This window comes from Callorhinus ursinus, unplaced genomic scaffold (genome assembly GCF_003265705.2).
Source record: "Callorhinus ursinus isolate GAN/ISIS: 27379988/994484 unplaced genomic scaffold, GSC_fseal_2.0 scaffold3, whole genome shotgun sequence".
NCBI classification, from domain to species: domain Eukaryota; kingdom Metazoa; phylum Chordata; class Mammalia; order Carnivora; family Otariidae; genus Callorhinus; species Callorhinus ursinus.
This window is the reverse complement of record NW_027397065.1, coordinates 16764446-16786155: the sequence shown is the minus strand read 5'-3', so window position 1 is coordinate 16786155 and position 21710 is coordinate 16764446. Positions and strand designations below refer to the sequence as shown.

Below are 21710 nucleotides of genomic sequence, written 5' to 3'. Positions count from 1 at the left end.
TACTTCTATCTTTCACAATACTGCAAATAAATAAAATGGCTTTGAAATTCACCATTTCCTAAAATATCTAATCAAAGTAGGTATCTTAACAAGTTGCTAAATACAATAACCTATTTTTGAAAAATTTTTCTAGAAACCATTAAAATACTTTTGTTAATATATAATTTTATACTCTTTGTATTTATTTTGTAAACATATTCTGTCTGTACCACTTTAAAAGTCATTTTTAAATCATATTTATTTTTTTGCACAGAACTCATTTATTAATATCTAAAAAAAACCAAATGCAAAGTAATAAAGTTGGCTTCTTTTTCCCACAAAAATGGGGAATACATCTCTGTAAAGAAATCTTAAATTATTTTTACACACCAGTTTGCTGCTGGGATTACAGTTTCAGCAAAAAACAATTAATGGAGAAAAAGAAAAACAACCAATGGGCAACCCTCCAAAAAAAAAAAAAAAAGAACCCAAACAAAACAACATTAACTGATTAATATATAAAATTGTTTACAATATGGTAAGCAAGAAACAGTAACTGATCAGAGAACACCCTGCTCTAAAGTAATTAGAGTAATTTTCACACAGATTTCTATTATAGTGCAGTTCACTCCCAACAACTCTGAGCCCATTAAGAGCACTTCTATACATACAAAGACATAACAAAATGACACAGTATTTACTGCAACAACAAATTAAAGTTTGTCATAATATATGTAACTTAAATACCCCCCCACCCCCAGTGATAAAGTGGCTTCTTATTCCTTAAACATAGAAATTCTGCTCTTCATTGTAGAAAGATGAAGTCCTCTCATCAAAAGGCACATTCTTATCTGCAAGAAAAAAAAATAAAACAAAACTTGAAATAGTCATCCTGGAACAAATTTAAACGTTTTAAAATATTCCTGAAGGTTTGGAGTGGCAGGAAGGTAATGACAGTGTTTGAGGGAATTATAATGAATGGCACTGATAAAACACATGATTATTTTGCCTATATTAATTATATCAGATTCTATCTTTCGAAATATGATTCTAACATTTTCAAAGAGATTTGTGTGGGTAATTAAAAATTATTTCAGTCATACTAAAGTGATACCCTCATATAATATTCTTAACTGACTTAAGTAAACAATATAGTTATTTGTTTCTATAGTTTCTGTAAATACAATTCTTAACTGATTCTATTTCTAAACCCTCAGAAATGAGGATTTAATGAAAGCTGTGGGCCTAAAGTATACTCTGAAACAAACAAAAAAAAATGTGTTTTTTTTTAATTTATTTATTTGAGAGAGAGAGCAAGCACACGTGCACCTGCACACACACCAGTGGGAGGGGCAGAGGGAAAGGGAGAAAGAATCCCAAGAAGACTCTGGACTGAGAGCAGGGGCTCCATCTCACAACCAGGAGATCACAACTTCAGCCAAAACCAAGAGTCCAACGCTTAACTGACTAAGCCATCCTGGTGCCCCCCACAAAAATATTTTTAATATTTATCATACAGTTTCAAAATGTATCCATAAAGAGGTTTTCCATAGGTTTGCCTATTTTCTTACTTTACTTACGAGTTTATGGTAATATGAGGTTATATTTTTATCACATACATCTTTATTGACCTTAATTCTAATTATACATCAGGCTGTACTGTTAATCTAAACCATAGGTCCCAAGAAACTTCTGCTAGTAAGAACCATTACAACAAAAAGTATTTGGAGTAAAAGAACAGCCAAAGTTGTGCAAATCTTACTAACTAAATAAATCTTTCTTTATAATCACCATTAACATTTAGAACTTCATTGGAGATATGAATAATACTCTCTTCTAATTTATTGTTTTATCTGAATCTTTAGTAAACAACCTAAAGCTAATGAAAGTCTAATATATTTTAATTTGAGGATAAATTTAAGTTTTTTAACAAAAATATTGAAGGTTATTAAAAAACAATGTAACCTAGTCCTCATTTTACACAACTCTTGTCCTTTGCATGACTGAAACTCTTGATCGTTTCGATAATGAATTTGTGGACTATGAAAAAAATTAGATTAATAAAACTTGCAGTTCCATTTAGCAGAGTAAGAACATAAAATGATAGGTACCTAATTCCCAACTGTAGCATTAAATAGACTTTTGAACTCAGACCACTTTTGAGAACCTAGGCAACATTTAACAATGTTTATAAGATGTTTTGGAATCAAGAAGTACCTAGTACATGAACAATCTCTTAATGTACAGTTTCAGGAATGCATTTTAAGATTCATAATCAACCCCAAAACAGGTGAACATGTATACCTGTCTATTATTTTTCATATACCAAACATTTTATTGAACCTCTTTTTATTTTCCAGACCGTACAACCTGCTTTCCTACTTAGAATACTGCATTCCTTGAGTTGGGATTTCCTCAGAATTCCATTCCAGATGTTTCATCCTGCCTAACACTTATAATGTGCTATGCAGAACCACCATTCCCTAATTTCTTTGGCATGACTAAAGTACAGATCACCAACACTGAAGATGTTCTTTCTCTACATGCCCCATACGAAACAATTTTAACCTATCAAGAATCAAACCCATCATCTTCTAGCCTTAAACCTGGTCTTCCTCTGAACCCTCTTAACTCACAGTGGTAATGCAACCTACCTAGTCACCATTCCACTGGGGGAGGGGTGGATACCGAGGTCCTCTCTGCATTCTATTGAGTATTACTGTCTTGTCAGAGTTTTTCATTTTCTTCCCCTCCTAAACTAGCTTTTTCTTCTGTTTTGATGCCTCTCAAGTGAACAACTGAAACAACTTCAAAATATTAGACCTTAGTTTCTTCCCAACTCTAATTTTTTCATAGGCTCACTGGTTCCTTTTACTAGAACATATATCTCATGGAATCACTCCACTCCAAAGCAGTTGATGTTTATGACCATTTTCACAAATGGTAAAATTTGTATCTTTAATATATATATTTTTAACATGGCCTTCTAGATCTGGCCCCAAATCTGACTGATTTTCCATGACCCTAGGACATAGCCTGTGTTCTAAAGAGGCTCACAACATACCACATGCACACACTCTCATACGGGGCATCCCTTGATGCATGCTTTAACTTCACATACAACTTTCCTTTATCATAAGGCTCTTATTTGAATAACTTACTAGTTTTAAAAGTAACTACAACTCAAATATCACCTCTTCAGTGAACTCTCCTATTTTCTACCCCAAACTCAGTTTCTCAGAGTTCTCACAGCAATTTGAAAAATGTGGAGCCTTAGCATAGTATGAGGAAAATAACCAAGGGTTACCAGTACTAGGAGAGGCAAAATTGTATAAGGCAGACTGGAGACTCAAAGAAGCTGGGAGACAGAGCCAGGAGTACATAGCATAATCCATGTGGACTCGTTAACAAGAGCCTCTTTTGGCAGAAGTGGCAGGACCAGAGGCTCAAGCCCCAAAACCAAGCAATAGAGTAAGGCTACCTTCTCGTATGGATAGACTATATTTCATAGTTTCTAAAATATATTTTCATATATTAACATCACTGACCTTGAGATGCACCTTCCAATTGATGGCAGGCATCTTAGAATTGCCATCAGACAGGTGGTAGTTACTACATAGTTGTCACTGCCTATATGTGCACAAAGTTGATCAAGCTCTTGGTACTGTTATCACTTCAACAGAATTATATGTGTTGTTGGTATTACAAGGAATGAGTTTAATGTTTGGAATGCCTTTAAAAAGATAATATCATGGTGCTCACTTCGGCAGCACATATACTAAAAAAAAGATAATATCATGAATCATCACTGAAGCAAAAGTTACTGTATATGTACAAAGAAAAGAAAGTAGCAGGGTATAGTTTATTACTGGAACAATGGTGTGAATTCCATATTTTTCCAAGAAACAACCATGTCTTTAAAAATGAGAAGAGGTCCCAATGTCCCAGGTAGACAAAACTCTGCTAATTTCCGTTCTGAGAAACTATTACAAACCAAGAAATGCAGTGAAGGCAGAAGCAACTGCCAAATTCTTTAGAAGCAATGAAGAATGTAAAGGTATTGAGAAGCTGATATGTACAGTTCCTGCATTACATGAAATATCATATTATTTCATAATTGACTATTTTTTCTTTCTTAGTGTAACAGCTTAAAATTAATAATGTCTTAGATTAAATGGTACAAATCTCCACAGAACTTATATCACCTTAGAGTGAAGGGAGTAAGGGAAAGATGTATTATGTTTAAATTTTGAATTGACAATTTTTAAGCTGTAAATATCTACTGAAATTAAGAAGTTCAAGTTTTTCACCATTTAGAATTTAAGATCTAAAAAACTCTAAGAACATCATACCCTTGCTCAACCACATTCTATGGTATTGACATGGAGAACAAGTACAGACAAATCTATTTCAAATACAGTCTCATGTGAAGACAGGCATAGGTAACCACAATACTTAACGTCTTGATTTATTTAAAATAGGGTATGCAACATATTGGGCTGTGTGTGCTACTAAGTTTAACATTTAAGTACATTTTTTTAAAAAAATGACATTCATTCAATCACCAAACATATACTGAGCTATGATTTGCCAGGAAAACTGCTTGATACTGGGGAAGATGGTTATGACAAAAAAAGAAAAAAGAAGAAAAACAATAAACATAATTCCCTGCTCTTATTATAGAGCCACAAATACAGCATGGAAATCACTTAGAGGACAAAAAACCTTGGCCTAGAAAGGAAGTCTGAATTCTAGTACCATCCTGATCAATTATTTACTGGATAAGTCCTTCTTCTTCATAAGAATGGGATAAAACAGTTTCTAAGAGATTAAGCATGTCTTTTTATGGAAGTCTTCAGGATGAAAACAGAAATCATTAGAGCCCAAGCTGAAAAAGCATTTAGAGATGCAGTCCAGTCACACAATTTGTCAGGTGACTTGGTAAGGAAGAAGAGCCAAGATTTGGGAGACTGAAGTAAGGAGATTGTTATCAATGCCAGAAGCTCAAGAAGTGCTTGAGTCTACATAATCATATTCTGCTGCTCCTTATTTTACCACAATACTTCTCAGTCATGACGATTTCGTCGCTGAAGTCTAAAGATTAGACCAGATGTCAAATGCTCTATTGTTCCACCATTTACAGAATTCCCACCGTGCTAAAAAAAAATAAAAGCTAATCTGTTTATGTTAAATGCCTATCTTACTGCTCTGTAAAACTGCTACTCGTGAACAGTAATTCCTTAGAACTCATACCTTTATTCAGTGACCTCCAAACCCAAATATTTCTCTCTTACCAGCTGCCAAATTTAACCTTCAGAAAACATTCTGAATAGTCAGGGTGACATATTATAAACTGTCTATTCAACACTTATTATCTCCTTTTTGTTTGCTAATAAAATATTGACTTTTTGTTTGTTTGTTTGTGTTTCTGCTAGCGAGGTGGGCAAAAGACTGTTGGGAAGAAGAGGGTAGTTCTGAGAAATTTTGATGTCCTGATAGAGAGTGATGTGAGGTGAGTTCTTGCCTTCCAGGCTCTTGTTGCCTGAAACACAGATGCAATGGCTGAAATTACAGCAGCCATATAAGCAAGACAAGACAAGCATGAGGGAAGGTTGGAGAAAACTGCATAAACGTAGACCCTATGATCAAATAGCCATTGAATCAATACCAGGAGCCAATTACTACAGACTTCTTATGACATGAGAAAAACTCCTAAATTCAGAAAAAAACTTCTGTAAGTCTATGTTCTTCATTAAAATAGACAAAAGTAAAAAAGTAGTAAAAAATAGTCAATCTTAGAGAAGCAGAGAGTAAACTGGTGGTTGCTGAGGTTTGAGAGGAGAGTGAAATGGGGAGTTGCTATTCAATGGGCATAAAGTTTGAGTTATGCAAGATGAGTAAGTTCTAGAGATTTGTCCGACAGCATTGCACGTATGGTTAATATTATATTGTACATCTAAAAATTTAAGAAGATAGATCTGTTAAGTATTCTTAATACAATAAAAAAAAATCACCATGCTTTTCTGTGAGGTAAGGTGAATGTGAAGTTATTAATAAATTTTATGGAAACCTCAGTTTGAGTACTTTTCAAACCTCATGAATGTTCTGCCTCTTCATATTATACAATGATACACTGATTAAAAGAAAATACACTATTTTAAAGGATAACTTAAAAGCTTACTCAGAAGATCTTTATCAAAACAGCTACAAATCACATCAGGTTTGGAAACAAAACAAAACTGTCCTAGTGGAGTCAAGAGTATTGATACTCTTTATTCACTTAAATAAATTTGCAAATAGATTCCTGGAGGTATGGCTTTTTTTTTTCCCCTCTCCCAAGTTCTTTTAAAGATACAGTATCTAAGGATTTTAAAGAATGGATAGAGTATCTGTGGATTTTAAAGAATATTATAATGAGAACACTGGGAAAGTTTAATGGCATAATTGTGTTTATAACTTTTCTGTCCATAAACTTGAGATGTTTATCCCTGTATTGTCTTTAACCCTATTCACACATATCAACCTCATGGGTAGTTATGCTTTGCCTCCCATATCCATCTATCTCACCTTAGAGAAACTGCAATCCAAACAATCACAAAATATGAATCCTGAACAAAAGCAGTAAACATTTCATTAAATGGATCAACTGCTATATAAACAGAAATTTGTGATTTAATTGTTTTATAAGTTTTCATTTAATAGAATTAATTTAAACTAGATCAAACACTTTTGCTCCAGGTCTTTTCTGTCCAATATAACAGCCACTAGCCACATCTGGCAATTTATAGTAAAATTCAATACAATTAAAACTTCAGTTCCTCAGTCACACTAGTCACATTTCAAACGCCCAAGAGCCACATGTGGCTAGTAGCTATCAAATTAGACAGGACAACTCTAGATCGTGCAATGAGATGAGAAAATAGCATTAGCAAATAAAATTTGAGGTTACACAACATTTGTTAAAATAATACACAAATGATTCATGTTTTTTTTTTTTTTTAAAGATTTTATTTATTTATTTGACAGAGAGAGACACAGGGAGAGAGGGAACACAAGCAGGGGGAGTGGGAGAGGGAGAAGCAGGCTTCCCATGGAGCAGGAAGCCCAATGTGGGGCTCGATCCCAGGACCCTGGGATCATGACCTGAGCTGAAGGCAGACGCTTAATGACTGAGCCACCCAGGCACCCCATGATTCATGTTCTTAACTAATAAGCATATTGTGTGTGATGCCTAATTATTAATGGGGCAAGGCAAATTTTCTTCTAAGGCCACAGAAAAGTAAAACATACCAAAAAAAGAACAACATGAAGGTTCTTCATTACCTTTTATTACTTATTACTTCTATCATTCCAGTAATGACAAATACAGGATAATACACTTCAAGCAAAAAAGTACAGATGATCCTACTAGTAACACACCACTACACATCCTAAAATACCAATTTTTATCTAACATAAACATTAGTAATTGACACATTCCTACATTCTATTTATTTTGAATAACCTTAGTGTTTATTCTGATAATATGTTAAGTTTCACATTGAAAGTAGTGTTTTAGAAATTAGAACTATTTTCAAATTGGAAACTGTTTGAATAAGATCTTTTTAATGAGTGTTTCTGGTTAAATATTTATATCAAATCTGCTTTCTAATTCTGATATCCTGATGTTAATAACCAGAAAATATTTTGTGGTCAAGTAACATTGAGCACAAATGTAATGAAGACATACAATATTAAATTTAATGAAGCAGAACAAAAGTAGCTAAAAAGCAAGTTTAGGTTTTAAAAATTACATTCTTGACAAAAATTACTACAATAGCCTTGAAGTGATGCTGTAAGTGTCAGCTTTTAGAAGCTGCTAGCAAGATTGTTAAAATGTCTTAAAGTGTACATCATCATAAAATACTAATAATTTTACGGTTCAGTAGAAATCAAACAGAATAGCAAGAGTATTGTTCCCATTTGTGGTTTTGTGTCATAAAGCACTGTTTTAAACTGTTTTAAGGACTGGTTATGAGTATTTGTTTCCAATATTTTTCTTTGAGAAAATTAAGGTAGTTTTTAGTCAGTATATGCTATCTAATTCCTCATCAGTTTTTCTATCGAAGAGGGCTGAAACACCCAAAAAAAGTTAGAGTTGACGTTTGTCTTTTAGTTTTATAAAATCTTTGTGCAAAATGTTTCAGTAACCAAACATAAGAAATTACCCCTAAAATACAAAATTAGGATGTCAATAGCAAATTTAAGAGAAATTTTATTAACCAAATTGCTCAAGTTATTTTTTTTCACATTTGTACATTTTCCCAATTTGATTGCATTAACCTCAGTGCTTAAAATACTAGATATAGTGGTAATGGTGGTTAACTTCTCAGTATTTATTCAAACACAAATGATAATTCTGAGCTAATCATGGTACTTCCATTTTTCTTCCCAGGGTTTAATTTAGAAATGGCCACATGACCAATGATATGGAAAGCAAAAACAAACAAACAAAAAAGCCCAGCTCTGTTTAAAGTTTCTGGGGAAATTTTTCTCATTCCTAAGGAAGGTACACAAGAGAGCAAGTCCCTATCTTCCACTGAAAGTTACCATTCTAGGTATGATTATAGGAACTGCTGGCATCATCCTATTATCAGCCTAAAATAGAAGACAACACATGGTGTGCAAAACCAAGGGAATCACAAAGAAAAGGAGACAGAGCCTTGACGCACTGTTTGGAGTCGGTCCTATCTGTGGCATACTATTACATGAAATAATACATTTCCTTGAAATTTAGATAAAACCATATATTGGCAGGTTCATATGGTTCCCTCTAATACAAAGAAACAGTGAAAATAATTACCCCAAATCCTAACTACCAACAACAATCATTAAAATTCTGATGTATTAAAAACCACAATAAAAACATTCCTCTCAGAAAGAGCTGACTACAAAAGGATGGTTTTATGCTGTGATAAAATTATAAGCAAGGAAATTCATTTGCCTCTCTGGAAATAACTTGCTTCCTGTTATTCTGTGGATAAAATCTGGAAAATAAAGAGGAACTAATTTTAGAAAGCACTTAAACAATGAAGGCAGCATCAGTAAGAGCTAATCCCACAAGAATTACCAGCAATTATACTATAAACTAGTATGATTCTGCACTGCAGTTGGCAAGGTAGGTATATCATAATATTTACATTCTTCACTTTTAGGGTCCTCCTTTGCAAAATAAAGAGTAATAGCAAGAGCTGATATAGAAGACAGAATGAAGAGAATTTACAATTATTCTCTTTATAAAGGTATAAATCAAATATTTAAAAAAATGGAATTAAATTACAGCAGGAAGAGAAGCCCAAATTACTTCAACTCTCTGAGCCTCAGATTTCTTATCTTTAAAATAAGACCAAAAGGAACTACTTTACACGACTGACTAAATGATTCCATAATATACGTAAGGAGCCTAGCACAGCATCTGTATATTCTGCACTCAAGTAGATACTTACTAACAAGTGACTATTATAATTGCTCCTAGTGTAGTTCTGTTACCCCACTATGTCCAGGCTCTTCCCTGGGCTCAGTGATAAGACCCCTGATCTTATCCTTCTAAAGACATCTACCAATTATCTTCATCCATTCCCTTGGTTTTTTCCTACCATTTATATGGTAGGACTGCTGGGAAATCTTAGGTGGAAGTCCTCTTTCAGGGCCTAAAAATACCTTATAATACACTCTCCATATAAAAGTACTGATTTTCCCCCTTTATTGATGGGAGAAACAAATGGCATTAACCCTGATAATGTTACGTAAATCAGTCACAATAAGATCTATATGTATCTTTCCCACAGGATAAATTTGAAATGTTGACTAAATTGATGGCATAATGCATGTTTAATCTCTAATACTAACATTAGAAGATCAGAGAGAGTCTTGCCCAATGAATCAGCTTCAAATGAAGCAGCAGAGTTCAGACTGTATATCTTAACACAGACAATAATCTCTAAGCTTCAGATGGTAAAAGAAATATAAACACACCTCTATGAAACTGTTGTCAGTAGCAGAAAATGACTGTTTTCTACAATAAGACTGTCACAGAAAAGAAATGTATATACCTTCCCCTAAGTAAGAGTCACAAAAACGGGTCTGCAAATGCAGACTATGAAAAAAATCAAAGCAGAGGTCTAGAATCAGTGTAGGTGTTATTGAAATGATGTTTAATACTGGGTGAAGAAGAATAAAAAGAACACAGAAAAACTGTTTGTTTCTCAGTGTACTGAAATATCCATCTTATTGCTTCATTTTAAAAGAGACAAAAGTAGGTCTGCCCTAGAGAAGAACATTACCCCTGATTTTGGCAAGGTCAAAAACCAGTAAAGGGGAATCCCAACTCTTGCCAAAATGTCTTTGTTCTGTATTTCTGGCCTATGTATATATACTAGATTGTTAACTAAAATGGGGATGGGCATTTCGCCCAATTTTGTTCACCACCATATCCCCATAGCTTAGTAGAGTATTTGGGGACAAATGGCAGGCAGTTTATCACTGTTTTTAATGAAAAAAAATGAATCCATGCAATTTGCTATGTCTACTGGGATGCCTCATAGTCACCTCTCAATTTCATGGTTGAAACTGATTCACACCTTTTGACCTATAATCCCAGTTCTAGAAATTTACCCTGAAAATGCACCTGCAACAATATAAAAATACATATGCACAAGGTTATTCATTGAAGTATAATTTGAAAACTACCTACATGTCAAAGTGTAGGCAATGGACTGAATAAACGAAGGTACCTACACACCATGGGATACTATGCAGCTGTTAAAAATGAAAAATATCTCTATGAACTTATACAGCATGACTTACAGGAGATATTACAAAGTGCAACAAAAAAATATAAAAGAACATATATTGTATGTTACCTCTTGTATAAGAAAGAAAAGTGTTAAGAAATACATATTTCTGCCAACTTTTATCCAGGGAAGATAAACCAGATAAATAATGAAAGTGATTACCTACAAGGGGTGAGGTGGTGAGAATGGAGAGGAAAGAATACAAGAGAGAATGATACTTCTTTGAGTGTATGTGTGTGGATAATATTCAAAAAAAATGTGTATAGTTTTTAATTTTGGAAGCATGTTAGTATATTTCATATTAAAAATGATAATGACAATGGGAAGGGGAGGAAAACATCTAAAACAGAAAGCAAGTTCCAATGACTTCAATTACATTTCAAATAATTATGATAAACACACTGAAGAGGGAGGAGGAATCAAGGCCGAATCACTTACATATCTAATAATATAATCTCAGTCTTGGGCAAGATGGTGTTGTGAGGAGAAAACTAACAAATCCTAAACCTTCCTAGAAGGCTTGTTTATTTTAGTGCCATAGGCAAAGCGATTCTGAAACTGTATTAGTTTTATTACAGAATTGAGTAAATAAGTAAATGCTGATGTTGGGATCCAGAAGATTGTTGGAAGTCATTCTCATGATGGAACAAAGAGAATGCAACTATGGAAAAGGAAGAAGGCAAGAAAGAACACAGTGGCAATAGACCAGCAAGGTAGAATGGGAGGTCTGAAGAAATACTATGTAAAGTATGCCTATATATGTGAATATGCATGTATATGGGCATGCGTGTGTGTGTGCACGTATACATACATTTCATAGACCTGTCTGCTGAAGGGGCCAAGAAGTAAGGACACACTTCAATAACAAAGAGCTCACTTAGTGCCCACTCAAAGAAACCAAGGCTCTTTGGAGAAATGGCTAATTCCATCACTAGGGGAGGGTAGGTAAAAATGAGCCTGGAACATCTTGCTAGGCCAGAATGTGAGGAACTGCTTTAAAAAAAAAAAAAAAAATGGAAGTTGGGCACCTGGGTGGCTCAGTTGGTTAAGTGACTGCCTTCGGCTCAGGTCATGATCCTGGAGTCCCGGGATCGAGTCCTGCAGCGGACTCCCTGCTCAGCAGGGAGTCTGCTTCTCCCTCTGACCCTCTTCCCTCTCGTGCTCTCTATCTCTCATTCTCTCTCTCTCAAATAAATAAATAAAATCTTTAAAAAAAAAATGGAAGCAAGTAACAAGGGCACAGAAGCCAGCTTGAAGAGGCTCTCTCTGGCAAGGACAGCAATGAAAAAGAAGAAAAATCATGACTCCATACTGTCAATAGTTAGATAAATGAATACAGAAGGAATGAGGGGGAGCTCTTGCTTATACTACAATATCAATGCTGATTGGTAAATATGGAGGAAATGTTGAAGCTGGAAAATTATTATTTTTGCAACTATCACAGTGAAGATTAGATCAGGCAAGAATCAAGACTAATGACTGCTAAACTTAGGGGAAAATTTTGATAAAAGCAGAATATTTTCATGATTTTAAAATGTCTTATTAGTTGCAATGGGGAAAAAATAGTAACATACTAAAGAAACGGGGCAAAACCTTAAGCAGGTGCATCAAAATTACTACTGCTAAGAAAGAAGGGCACTGTGTGTCTCCAGATAGGATACCCTGAGAAAGACATGTCATGATCTATATGGTATTTCAGGTAAGAATGCATAACTTGAATCTAATTATAAGGAAACATCAGAACATTAGGTAAATATAAAATGAGGAATATGCATTCTTCTGTATCTATAAGATAGGAAAAAAGCACACAAGAGAACAAATGAAGTAAAATGTCAGTAAATCTAGATTTAAGAATAATAGGATATTCTCTGTACTATTTTTATTCTTATAACTATTCTGAAGCTCTGAAATTATTCCCAAACAAAAGGCAAATTTTTTCTAAAGTAATGTACAAATATGTGATCTTTGAGAAAAAAAATCAACATAGGAGGATATAGAAGGACAAGTGAAAATGAAAATTGTCAACCTCCCAATCTCACCTTTTCACAACTAGAAGTTAAGCTTCACAAAGTCAGGATGTTTTTCTTTTTCTTTTCTGTTTTGTGGCTGTAGTGTATCCCAAGTGGCCAGATCAATGCCAGACATTCAACAGTTGCTATATAAATAGCTGCTCCATCATTCATTTCTTGGATGAGTGAATAAATGAATGAATGAATGAATAGGTAAGCACTGTTTATTTGCTGTTCTTACTTTAACTAAACATATCTATATTAAAGTTCTAAGTCTTTTTTTTTAAATATATGGGGTCATACTACTAAAAATCTGAAGATGATGCCATTATCACTGATATCATTGATAATTATCATTACCCCCGAAACATGCTTCTCCATTATTATAACCATTTCTTTCTCCTTTACCCTCCAAACAAAATTACTAAATTTTGTTCATAATATTTTTCAAAGTCTCTTTAATAATTTACTCCTTTCTATTTCTCTTGCTATCACTCTGGTGTTGGCCACCCCATGTACTTGTACCATCTAACTGGTCTTCCTGGTTACCTTACTCCTTATCTTGCTTTTCTCCAATTTATGTAATCTTCAAAACACAACTTTGATTATGTTTCCTTGTCTTAAAATTTTCCAAGTGGCTTTTCATAATCTGTTGAGTGACTTCTCACTGACTGCCATGGATCATGATCTGCCTTTTGATTCTTTGTCCTGCCTTACCCATCACTCTTATTTTTGCATTCAAAGCTCAAAAATTATTCATTCCCTCATTCATTTATTCTCACAGATATTAATATAGCATCTATTTAACTTCTTTTAGTTCCTTGAATACTCTACACTCTCTTTTGCTTCTGGTACTTTGTTGCCTGCTGTTCTCTCTCCAACCCCCACCCCTATATCCACTTTTAATTTTGCTAATTTCTACTCATTTAAGGTCTCAATTAACATATCATGTCCAAGAGGTGTTTATGGACCATTAGTTTTTGGTTATTTGTTCTATGTCCCCACTACAAGTTACATATCACCCTATGCTTATTCTGTTTATTAAGTAACTCTGATTAATGTCTAGCTCCCTAATAGAACACATAATTCATGAAAAGTGAATGTGAGGAACTACTTTAAAAAAAAAAGAGGGTAAGTATTGGAGAAAGGTCTGTGATGAGGCAGGCTGCAAAATAAAAGATAACTACAGGTAATTTAATCTCATGGAAATCATTCCCTTCTTTATGTGCCTCCTACATTCCCTGGTCTGTCCCTCTCATCCTTCATCTCTTCTAGGCCAACTTTCCCACTAATACAAGAAGTATTATTCCACAACACAAATCTGATTATCTCATTAGATACTCTCCACACAAACAACACAAATGGTTCTCCAATAACATCAGTGTAATACCAAACTCTTTAACAGATTGTAAAACTCTACATATTTCCAACGCAACATATTATAAGAAAAAAGGAAAAGAAGAAGATAACAGGAGAGGAAGAAAAGGGGAGTATGTCAGAGGGGGAGACGAACCATGAGAGATGATGGACTCTGAAAAACAAACTGAGGGTTCTAGAGGGGAGGAGGGTGGGGGGATGGGTTAGCCTGGTGATGGGTATTGAGGAGGGCACGTTTTGCATGGTGCACTGGGTGTTATGAACAAACAATGAATCATGGAACACTGCATCAAAAACTAATGATGTAATATATGGTGATTAACATAACAATAAAAAAAATTAAAAAAAAAAAAAAACTCTACATATTTCCCTCAAAAACCAACCAACCAACCAACCAACAAAAAACCTTGCAGATCCCTATGTTCTGCCAGAGCTGATCCTCCCAACCTTGCATGTATAAAAAGCCAAGATTTCTGTACTCATGGTATTTGTTGTACCTGATTGTGGACTCTAGTTTTCCTTTAGCCAAATAGTCTCCCCTCTGTTTCAACATGTCTTTCCCTACTAAGTGGAATCTTTATTACCTCCTTTCCTTATCCCATTTGCTTTGAAACTAAATCTATAACCATGTAATTCTGCTTATACAAATCTCTTAGGAACGGTCTTAACACTCAGCAAGAACAGATCTGAGAATAGATAACGCAGCTATACTAGCAGACCATCAGTCCCACAATTTTGAGTGAAAGCATGATTTACAAATAGAGGAGCACAGACTAAAATCAAAATATCTTCAGAATGCAAAAAGAAAATCAATTTTTTACTAATATTTCTCTCTCTCACACACACATAAAAACTTAGTACATATTACTTGTCAGTATGTAGCAGTTAAAAGGACAAAGCTCTGCAAGGAGAACTATAATACAGATTTCTTTTTGGAATGGTATTCTATTATTTATACCTATTTTAGCAAAGCAATATGCATGTGAGCTATTGGTTGGGTAGCACAAAAACTTCATTAAATAGAACCGAATAAAATCTGTTAGGATAAAAACTGCTAAATGAAATACTGTATTTTTTCTACTTTATTTACTTATCAAGGACTTGCCTCCCTAATTCATGGAATGAAACTGCCCAACACTTTACTTACCTTCGAGGATGATTGGCATCAAACAAAGTGTTATCATCATCCTCATCATCTTGTTCTAAAGGTGTCAACTCCATGTTTTCTATGTTAGTGTCCAAAACTCCATATCTCCTAGTCTTTCGGTTTCTTCTTCTCATCCTATTAAATAGAACATATTAATAATAAATAAAAATTATTTGAATATGGCATAGATGATCCTTACTTTATATTTACTTAAACTAAAAATAAATTATCCCTCTGTGGCTGACATCAGAGGCACTCAATATCAGAATGACTACATTTCAGAAATGTAAATGATTTACTACGTAGGATTATTTATGAAACAAAATCTATCCTACTTGTTGTGTACCATTTCTTCCATCTGACCTACTCCCTTCTCTATCAGCTTATGGTATGGACAGATAAATCTTTAAGGAACCGTACGTTCACTGAAGCCTTCTATTCCAGCCTTTCCCCTACCTTACCCATGCCTTCTTACCACTGTGCAGGATTAGGTACTTTCTGTCCCACTAAGAAACTATTATGTATATACATGTTCAAATTCTGCACTAAGTAGCTTACAAACCTGGCTACATGTCAGAATCACCCTTGGTATATTAGTCCTTATCTCCACATAATTAAATCAGAGTTTCCAAGGAGAAGGAACTAAGCAGAATCACAATCATCTAGGAATTTATTAGAAATGCAAATCTTCATGCCCACTCAGACCTAGTAAATGACAAATGCTGAACTTGGGGCCCAGAAACCCGTGTTTTAACAAACACTTCTTGTCAGTATGATGCACTGCTAAAGTTTCAGAACCACTGCTCTAGAGAAATGAAAATATTTCAGGGTGCTAAACATTAATCATTATTTGAATACATAACAAAGTCTCTCTGACTTAGAATCATACTCTATGCTTTTCTCTCAAATAACTTTTTTCTTCACATTATTTACTTCAATTTGCATTTATATTTGCTTATGTATATGGTTATTTGAGTGTTTATTTGCCTCTCTCCCACTAAGTTCCATGAGTGGAACTTGCATGTCTTGTTCACCACTGTATTACTACTTTGTAGCAGTGTCTGATTAAGATGCTCTTTAAATATTTATTCAGGGTCTGAGTGAAATCATATTCTAGCTCAGTGCTCCAAATCTGACCCTACAATGCCTAAGTTACCGCCAATGAAATAACCTCAAATCCACACACAAGAAAATGTATTTTACACAAATGTCTATGGGAGATTAAGAACAAAATAGAAGATATTTCAGTAAGTAACAACATAAAAGTTTACTTAAATGTTTCTGGGTCACTTTATTCGATGTAACAAGTGTGATAATAAAAACCATGACTACACGGCCAACTGTAAAGAGCTAAAGTTTCTACATATGTGACTGTGGGGATCCCCCTGGGAGACAAACTGTCCTACACATACATACATATAATACACAGATACATATAAACACATGCTCAAGAGATATTTGAGTTGGGGCGCCTGGGTGGCTCAGTCATTAAGCATCTGCCTTCGGCTCAGGTCATGATCCCGGGGTCCTGGGATTGAGCCCCGCATTGGGCTTCCTGCTCAGTGGGAGGCCTGCTTCTCCCTCTCCCACTCCCCCTGCTTGCGTTCCCTCTCTCGCTGTGTCTCTCTCTGTCAAATAAATGAATAAACTTTTTAAAATCAACAACAACAAAAAACAGAGCATAGAAAGCAGAAAAGACCAATAAAATGAAGAGTTTTTTGTTTTTTTTTTAAAAAGAGATATTTGAGTTTTAGTAAGCATCAGGCATTGTGCTAGCTTCTGAGTGTAAAGTACCTGGTCTCAGTGGTGAAAATTTAGAAAATTACACTAAGCATAGATAAAAACCAAGTAAGCTTCCACTAGTTACTGCCTATAGATCTATCTATATACCTACCCAAAGGCGCTGAACAGTAAACAAGAGGTTAAAGTATAGTATTTAAAACTACAAATGTAACCAATGTAAGAGTTAATACTAATGTTAAGACTTAAAAAAAAAAAAAATGGCACTAAGAAGTATAAGCTAGTCTTTATATAGTGAGAACTTAAATGTTTAGGTTGTTACATTAACAAGTACATATATGTGTGCATGTTTGTGCACATTCACACATACTCACACCCTATGTAGATCAAAAATCTAAACTTTTTCTGCAAAGGATCAAATAGTAAATATTACAGACTCTAAAGACCACATATGGTCTCTTGACACATATCCACCTTAATTTTTTGTTTTTAGTTTGGTTTTTTTACAACCCTTCAAAAATGTAAAAAAAAAAAAAAAAAAAAAAATCTTGGTTCCTAGGTCTTAAAAAAATAGGTCAGTGAACCAGATCTGGCTGATGGGCCATAGTGTACCAACCTGTGATTTAGACTTCTGAAAGTAATTCACAGAAAAACTAAGAACATAAAAATACTGACCCTGGAAGTAGGAATAAAAAGGTCCAGGGGATTATAGTTCACCATTAGTCCTTTTGAACCACATAACTGAATAACATCTTCAAGCATTCCTTTGGTTTAAAAAAGTGAATACACAAGAGTGAGCGAAGCCACTTGGCAGTCTAAGTTAAGGATATTCAGAGTTAGAATTTCTCCTCTTCCCTTTTGCCAGGTTTTCACTCAAGTTTTTACACCATATATGGCTTTCCAAACATTCTCGCATTTTCAGTGAACAAAGAAGAAATTAATATCATGTGAATCATTTTTGGAAAAAACAAGATCATCCCGGGTCATATACTATATATCAAGTATCAATATGCCAATAACCTAGTCATTGCCAGTCACAGGATACCCTGGCAAGTCTTAAAAAAGAAAAGGATACAAACATAGACCTTAAGGACTTTTGCAATTTTATCTCAGCTGACATTGTTCTCCACTCCCAAGGTCTTCATCCTCTCTTGAATGAATTCCCAAACTTTCAGTGAATGGCTAATCTGGCTAGCAATGCTATTTTCTCTATCTTTGTATAGTGCCAATGTTTGCATCAGTGTGAGCACTTTGTTATTCATTCTAGCTTGCACTCTCCTTTAATCATTTATATAAATGCTGTTTTCCAAACATGAATGCAAGCTCTTTAAAAACAAGAACCTATTTCATATATGCAGAAGGTACATTATTGGGCACCAAATAAGTGGGGGAATGCAGTTCAATTTAAATGAAGTTAGCATTTTAGTAAATGTTACTAATTCATAACTGTGTGCTGTTAAATAGAATTTAAAGTTGAAATGCAATTTCTAAAAAAATAAAAAGTATCCCCTAAGTCCAAAGATCGAGGCACTGATGGCTACATGATTGTGATAGCAACATGGGTATAAAAACATCAAATATATCCATATGCAGTGATTTTTCTCAGGAAAGGTCAAAAACATCAGTAAAGCTTCAAAATTACTGAGCTGATTCAAAGTAGCTGAACCATCTAGTTAAAGTAGTAAATATTAAACATAAAATACAATATGCATAATAAAAGTATACTGAAAGTTTAAATAAAAAGGCTACTTTTATTTTTTAATAGGCAATGTGCCTTATTTTTTAAGCAAAAGTGTAAGGGGGCTTTAAAACTCACACAATTTTTTTTTAAAGATTTTATTTATTTATTTGAGAGAGAGAGAGTGAGAGACAGAGAGCACGAGAGGGAAGAGGGTCAGAGGGAGAAACAAGACTCCCCGCTGAGCAGGGAGCCCGATGCAGGACTTGCATGACCTGAGCCGAAGGCAGTCGCTTAACCAACTGAGCCACCCAGGCACCCTAAAACTCACACAATTTTAACAGTTATAGTTCTTTTCTCACAAATGAATGTTTTAATTAAGTTCACGACACACAATCTTGTCTATGGGTGGTGACAATTACACATATAATTATAGATATGACACTTTTCTATTAGACATAGTAAATGCATATTGCAGTACGAAAACAAATTTTGTTGGCTCTTAACAAAAAAATAGGGACTTTATAAATCTGTAGAGGAAAATATGGAAGATAAAAGGACAAAAGAAAATAGCTATATGACTGATTATATTGAATGATACTGACTCATCACATGGCATGCACAGGTAAATGATCTTGATCAGATCCATTCTAGATAATCAAGTTATCATTCAAATAGCTGTCTAATATAGTTGCAGATTCCTCAATGTTCCATTATACTCAGGTTGGTAAGAATTATTTCTGTTTAAATAGCATGTAAAAGCTACAGTACAAAAATAAAACTGAACTGCTAAAGTAAGCCTGATAAAATTTTATGTAAAAATGTATGAGGCCACATAAACACAACAGAATAAAACTCCATTTCATTCTACTACTCTATGAGAGAGAGAAAACTGATCAATGTAACTTGCTGTACCCATCTGGTTTTACTCTTTTTGTTTTCTTTTAAATGAAAGCCTGTAGGGTGTTATTAAGTATGGAAAGATGTAAGCAATATTCCTTAATTCCTGAATTTCTTCGATAGCACATTCAAAACTAAACTGAGGGATATATTATTTACTGGGTATTTTATATACATACTCTCCTATCTGAAGACATAATGATAAAGCAGAGTAATTCTTAATAACAAAATGTACAACTACTGATAAAACATTTTTTAGTCTTGGCTATTTTTGGCAAAAAAGTAAAATAGTGACCAAGAATGACTTTGAAACTAATTACTTTACCATTACCAACATAATACAAATAAAAATTAGTGAGCCACAATTTTAGTTGTCTGATTTATCAAGAAATCCAACTCAATGAATACATATATATAAAAATACTTTTATCTGACATCTCTCTCATCTTCATCCCCCATTGCCAAAACCCAATCCATCAGTTGTCATTTCAAGTTCTTCAAGAAGCAGACACCAGTAAGAGACAAGATTATGCCATGGGTTGAACTATGTCTCCCCCAAATTCGTATGTTGAAATCCTAACTCCTAGCTCCTCAGACTATGACTTTATTTGAAGATAGAGTCTTAACACAATCAAGTTAATATAAAGTCATCAGAATGGGCTCTAAGCCAGTATGACGTCGGAAAAAAAAAAAAGAAAAAGAAAAGACAATCTTCAGAGAGACACACATATAGAAAGAATACCAAGTGGAGAAGAAGATCATCATCTTCAAGCCAAGGAGAGAAATCTGGAACAGAACTTTCCGTGTAGTAGTCTGCTCAGGCTGCCATAACAAAATGTCATAACATTGATTGCTTAAACAACAGAAATTTGTCACTATTTTGGACGCTATAAAGTCCAAGATCAAAGTACCAGGTTTCATTCTGAGGCTTCTCTTGGCTTGTAGACAGTCGCCATTTCACTGTGTGCTCATATGACCTCTTCTTTGTGCGTGCAGGGAGAGAGTTCTAGAATCTCTTCCTTTTCTTATAAGAGGAATCAGCCCTACTGGATGAGGGCACTGCCCTTATGACCTCATTTGACTTTTATCATTTCTTAAAAGTCCTATCTTCAAATACATTCACATATGAATGGAGGGAGCATAAACATTCAATCCAGAACATTCCCTCATAGCTTTCAGAAGGAACCAAGCCTTCCAGGATCTTGATTTGAGTTGTCTAGCCTCTAAAACTGTGAAGTCAAAAATTTTTGTTGTTTAAGTCACCCAGTTTGTAGTGCTTTGTTACGGCAGGAAACTCTGGCAAACTAATAGATCATAGGGGATTTATTAGGGGGAAAGTCTCCAAAGGATGGAGGGAGAGAAAAGGAGAAGAGGAGATCCTACAAAGGTTAATGCAGGCTTAAGACCTGTGAAAGAGAGTGGAAAGAAAGGATGGCTGGGTAGGAAGAGCAGTAGACTACAAGGCAGTTCTAAGAAAGTTTTGACCAGGCCAATGGGATGTCTTCACAAAAAGAAATGTTGCCCATTAGAGGAAGGGGTCTTCTGTTAATCAGGATGCCCAGGTTTGGCCACACTCAGTCACTGGCTGGAAAAGTCTTAAGAATTATGGCCCTGGCATGGATGCAATAATGGATCCAAATCTGTGACAGCTGGAGGCTGTCAGTCAACTGTTTCCTACAGCAGGGTCTCTTAAAGGGAAGTCTAATCAAGGTAGCTCCATGGCCATCACAATCACAAAGTCCTTGGATTTTACTTCCTGAGAATCACTGAAATTCATTTAAAGTGTTCACCACTGCTATCATCAATCGCCTTGACTACTGATATAGCTTAATACCCGTGTACCTCTATCTGCTCTGGTCACCCACTAACCTCTCCTCCATCCTCTAACATCTCCAGTAGTTTCATATTGCTCAGCAGTAACAACTGTATAATATGGCTTATAAAATTCAACATAGGATAGCTCATACTTACCTTGCTAGCCTCACCTTGCTGTTTACTCTACATTCTGCTTTACCTTCTGCACTCCAGCCACAAAACCTTCTAACTCG

The 21710-nt window shown here is 34.7% G+C and overlaps 1 protein-coding gene across 3 annotated transcripts in view; it reads right to left on the bottom strand.

Annotated features, from left to right (window-relative positions):
* Positions 1-220: 220 nt before the first annotated feature.
* FAM174A (family with sequence similarity 174 member A) overlaps positions 221-21710 on the bottom strand; it is a 34734-nt gene continuing 13244 nt past the window's right edge. Inside the window, exons 2-3 of one of the 3 annotated variants that reach the window (XM_025866841.2) lie at positions 15345-15479; positions 221-830 (exon numbers count right to left, since the gene is read on the bottom strand). In XM_025866841.2, the coding sequence (XP_025722626.1) occupies positions 827-830; positions 15345-15479 (139 nt within the window). In that variant the 3' untranslated portion in view covers positions 221-826. Of the gene's footprint in view, positions 831-7291; positions 9006-15340; positions 15480-21710 lie in introns of those variants that run through there. The other 2 variants (XM_073888566.1, XM_025866842.2) reach the window with 2 other exon arrangements.